The 5,076-nt window shown below is 50.3% G+C and overlaps 1 protein-coding gene across 1 annotated transcript in view; it reads left to right on the top strand.

Annotated features, from left to right (window-relative positions):
- The first annotated feature begins 3,608 nt into the window (after nt 1-3,608).
- HOOK1 (hook microtubule tethering protein 1) overlaps nt 3,609-5,076 on the top strand; it is a 31,828-nt gene continuing 30,360 nt past the window's right edge. Inside the window, exon 1 of the mRNA XM_054072954.1 lies at nt 3,609-3,768. Within this exon, the coding sequence (XP_053928929.1) occupies nt 3,718-3,768 (51 nt within the window). The 5' untranslated portion in view covers nt 3,609-3,717. The remainder of the gene's footprint in view (nt 3,769-5,076) is intronic.

The following is a 5,076-nucleotide window of genomic DNA, read 5'->3' as shown; positions in this document are numbered from 1 at the left end:
GAGACTGAACTGCAGTCCTGGTGGGAGGATCCAAGCTAGCCTTCCCTGTTTCTGGGATGTTAATATAGGTCATAATCTTTGATTGACACAAAACCAGAATTTGCTGACACGCATTCATGTCAGCAGCAGCTCGTGAAGAGATTTCCAATGAGACTTAAGAAATAAAAAAAAAAAAAAACCAGCCACCTTACTCTTCAGAACTCACATCACTTGTTACTACTTCTCCTGCCCTCAGCTGAACTCTAAGCACAGCCTGCCAGTGCTGTAGAGTTCCTGATGTGCTCCTGTGCAGCTGCAACTTGAAAGATAGCTGCATAGATTCCCATATGTATTTGACTATAGTTCTCTGTAGAATTTGGTATGTCACCAAGTGCAATGTTCCTTAGGAAGATCTGTGCTCATACTGGTTTATCTAGGTGAGCGCTCAATCACTTGGAGTCAGCTGTTTGACATAGATGTGCACGGAGTGCATGGGTGAGCCAATCTCTTCTGACATAATCCCAGATTACCAAACCTGTACAGCCTGCCTTTCATTTCAGACAAGTGCCACTCCCACAGATCTCAGCCAGCTGCCCTGCTCTACCTGCAGGCTTTAATACCTTTCCAGCACAGGCACCCCTTATGAATAACACTTTATAGATTATTTTGAACAAGGAACAACCCTGAAACAGGTGTATTCAGCCTTGGCTGGATCTGATTATGGTCCACCTTCCCCTCCTGTCTGCACTGTACAGCCCCCCAGTGGAAAACTCTTCTCTGCAGTAGTTTTTGCATGTGTGAAAGATGACCCCAGTGAAACAGAGTACATTGTCAGGGCCTCAAGTGCACTTTATGGCCTCACCTGGTGCCTCCATCCACACCCTCTGTCCAAGGGCCACTCTGTTTAAGATCAGCCTGAGCCTGGCTGTGGGCTCCACTGGTCTGTGCACTGAATTCCCTGCTTGACCTCAGAACCGCCTTGTCACTGTGCAGTGCGGTGACCGTGGGACTGTCCTTGACTCTGGTTACCCTCGCTGCGCTGACCCTGGCCAGTGGGCTGCCGCCTTTGTACTTGCCCCATCACTGTGAACTCGCCTGACAAGCTGACCTCACAGCTGCACATGGTGGGCCTGCTCCTCTCAACTTGCTCCGGTACTGTGGGATGGAGCCCTTGCTGGAGAAGCCCCTGCCCTGCTGTTTGCGTTCTCACCCTTGGCTCCACGTTCCCTGGAAAACAGCTGGCTCTTGCTGCCCCCTGGCTTGTGCAGCATAAAGCCAGGGAAGAGGAGTTGCTGTAAAAGCTGTATAAAGTGTGAGAGAGGTGGAATCTGCAGAGAAAGCACATGTGAAATCAAGAAGCTGAAATGCAGAATTGTATGGTTTTGTGAAATGGATTGTAGGAAACTGGATAAAGGTTGGCAGACACTAGCATGTGATACTTCCTGAGAAGGGAAAGGACCTAAGTTGTAGAAAAGAGAAACAGTAAGCAAATTAAGAGGGGTAAAAGAAAAATTAACCAAAGCCGGTACTCAGAGGGAAAACATTACAGAACTAAAATGAGCATGCTCAACAGTACAAACCCTAGCACAGAGCTCTCTGGGATTTTACTGTAAAAAACTTTTATTCCTTATCCTATTTTAATAAGGGTTTCTGATAATCTTCCATGGCAACCAAGTCTCTTTAAGAACCTTTGGTGAAGGAAACAGAAATCCAAGTCCACTCTCGAGCCTTTATCAATTCTGGACAGCACTGAGTTACATAAATACAGATCACGTTGTCCACCATAATTTTAATCTCTGTAAGTCAAAGTAGAATCAGTAACAGAAAATCAAAGCATGTATTTTAAAGTAGTTAGCCAAAAAAGCAGAGCATGTGATGCCTATAACAGCTGTTTTTCAAGTTTAGGCCACTGTTAGGCTGACCTAAATGCTGATGTGTTTTAATCACTATCCTGCACATTCCAGTAACAACAGACAACGTAAGCATCTTCATAAAACCGAATCAGCTAACAAAAAATAACAGTTCAAATCAATTAGTAACGAGGAGAGTAAAGTTACTGAAGTTCTTGTGCTGAAACAGCAAAGAGACAGAGTAATCGCATTGTCTTAGTGTAAGGTACTTCGACTTTGCTCTGGAATGTCTGAGGCAGGGTATTACAGAAGACAAGATTCTGGCCCAGGCTCAGACAAGGGCTGATTAAATAAGATAACTTTTCCTATGAAGCAAATTTAATACAGGAAGGCAAGTGAAACACATTCTATTGTTTTGGGGTGTTTCTGTTTTGGTTTTTGGGGTTTATTTAATGAAAAAATAAGTACTCCTGTGTTTTAGACACCATGTCGTGAAACACATCAGATGAACGGGCTTTGTGTTGTGCCTGTCTGGTGGTGTTTGACACGGTGTGCAGGTGGTCATGGCCAGGCTGCCCGCAGAACCCTCGCAGCAAGTCCCATGCTGGCAGGTGGGTGACAGGCTGGGGGGGGACAGCAGCCCTGCGGTGACCCTCGAGCCTCCAGCCTCCTTCAGCCGCTTGCTGGCAGAGAGGGCTGCCACCCCCAGGACAGTGGGGTCTGGTGGGATTTGGGCAGTGCTAAGTGAGGCTGAGCAGAGGAAAAAAAATACAGAATTATAGAATAGTTTGGGTTGGAAGGGACCTTAAAGATCATCCAGTTCCAACCCCCCTGCCATGGGCAAGGACATCCCACCGGATCAGGTTGCCCAGAGCCCATCCAACCTGGCCTTGAACACCTCCAGGGATGGGGCAGCCACAGCTTCCCTGGGCAACCTGTGCCAGTGTCTCACCACCCTCATCATGAAGAAATTCTTCCTAAAGTCTACTCTAAATCTTCCCCTTTCCAATTTAAATCCATTCCCCTTCGTCCTATCACTACATATACTTGTAAACAGTCCCTCCCCAGCTTTCTTGTAGCCCCTTCAAGTACTGGAAGGCCACCATAAGCTCTCCTTGAAGCCTTCTCCAGGCTGAACAATCCCAACTGCCTCAACCTGTCACGACAATGTAAAATAAAAGAGGTAAAACCACTGCAGCCAATCTCAGCCCTACAGGCGCTGTTGGTTGGGGCATGTTGTCCCACTGCCGGGAGAAGGGTTACAGCAGTGGTTCATCAGCCTCGCGCTTGAGGGTTTTTCATCCTTCACCTCCTCAAAAGAAGAAATTGGTATTTCGGCCTCATGTGGCTCCTTTGGTGTTTTTCAAGCAACTCTTGTACCCTGCTCTGAAAGCAACGTTTGTGGCTTTACACTACACCGGCGCTTTGGGAGTCCGGGCTGACGGCTCAGGCAGTGTTCGCCACAGCCCTTCTGTCCCCAGCTTGTGGCAGCGGGGTGACAGCCCCAGGGGTGACAGCCCCGAGGCAGACGTGACTGCCCCACGGCCGACTGCCCCAGGGCGCGCGCGGACCGAGCCACGTGCCGTCCCCCCCACCCCCCCGCAGCCAGGTGACGTGGCCCCGCCCGGCGCGCCCCCCCCCCCCGCTCCGCAGGCCGCAGCCCCGCCCCTCAACACCTCCCTCCCCGCCCCCCACGATTGGTCTCGCCCGCTGCCACTCGCGGCGTTTGAAGGCGTCAGCGCCCGCTCCTACTTTCCCCTTTACCCCCCGCCCCGCACGGGGGCGGTGAGCGCCGCCGGGAGCGGCTCCTCCGCGGCGTCACGTGGTGCGCGCGGCAGGCCCGGGCGCTCGCGCCACGCCCCGAGCGGGGGGGGGCTCGGCCGCCGCCATGGAGGCGAAGCCGGCGGAGCTGCCGCTCTGCGACAGCCTCATCCTCTGGGTGAGTGGCGGGGCCGGAGCGGGGCGGGACGGGAGGGGAGGCGGCCTGGCACGGGCCCCCGTAGCCGGGGAAGCGTGGGGCCGTCCCCCGGGTCCCCCGCAGGCCCGAGCAGCGGCGGCTTCAGTGTGGGAACCGCTCGCTAATTAACAGCCGTCGCAAATTAATTGGAGGGCAGCGCACGGGAACCTCAGGACGTTCCCCACCAGCCTTGGGCTGGTTTGTCAGGCTCCACACGCCCAAACGTGCGGCGTTGCCTGCGCCAGAGGCGCGGGTTTGTTGGGTTCCTCAGTCGGTCTTGCTTGCTTTCCATCCCTTGGCCTCTGATTCTTCTGCTGCCTCGCCTGTCGTTCTGGCCGTGCAGGTGTCGGGTTTTCGGTGACCCTGAGCTCCGCTAGGCAGAGGCGAGCGTGGATAAATACACCGCCAAGGCCGCGGTTACTTGGACTGAAGGTTTCTCTGCAAACAGCGGGCGTTTGGCCGCTGTAAAGTGTAAATCAGGAGAAAAGGGAGCGCTTTAGAAGCTTTGTGGAGAGCTAGAAGTGGTTGCAACAGCTACCAGTGTAGCTACATGACTGTATACAAGTTTTAATGGGTTAAAGGCTGTAATGAATGACCGAAAACCAATTTCTTCCTTTCTTTTCCTCCCTTCGTTTTCATTTTAGTGACCTTGTATGCTTTTGGTCTCTAGAATTTCGGTCATCTCATGCTTATAGAGTTGGGCATCTTTTGTCATTTAATCTGGGTATACTTTTCTTTCTCTTCGGGCTCTGTAACTTTGTATTTTCCTCTTGGTAGTCAGGTAAGAATAACACCATCATGATTCAATTGCAAAATCGATCACTGCATTCCTGAACCCTGTCTCAGAATTCCGTCAGCAATGCTGAATTCCTTGATAAATTTTACAACTCCTGCTTAAGATATTTGAAACCTAATTCTCATTTTTAGTATTGTCACAGCGCGTAGCTGTAATTACATCATAAATCTTAAAGGATATTAATGGAACTTTTAACTAGCCTTGAACTGAAAAAGCTTTGTGCAGTGCCCTGGATGTCAATGAACATCCCACACAGCGTTTTCCATATGACACTTGGCAGATGCATTACCAGATACTTTTTTAGACTTAACACCCTATTTCTCAAACCTTGTTTACAACTTAGTAGAAGCCGATTTTTAACACCAAGATATGTTTCAAACATCTTTTCAATCTGTACTTCAGTCTGAATCACAGAAAAAAAAAATCTTCTGAAGTTGAGCATATTTGGGGGGGAAACGAAGTGCTGTATGTCTGAAAAGGGTTCTGTAACTGTG

The sequence above is a fragment of the Cuculus canorus genome, chromosome 8, assembly GCF_017976375.1.
Source record: "Cuculus canorus isolate bCucCan1 chromosome 8, bCucCan1.pri, whole genome shotgun sequence".
Classification (NCBI taxonomy): domain Eukaryota; kingdom Metazoa; phylum Chordata; class Aves; order Cuculiformes; family Cuculidae; genus Cuculus; species Cuculus canorus.
The sequence above is the reverse complement of the archived record's forward strand: the minus strand, read 5'-3'. Positions and strand labels throughout refer to the sequence as shown.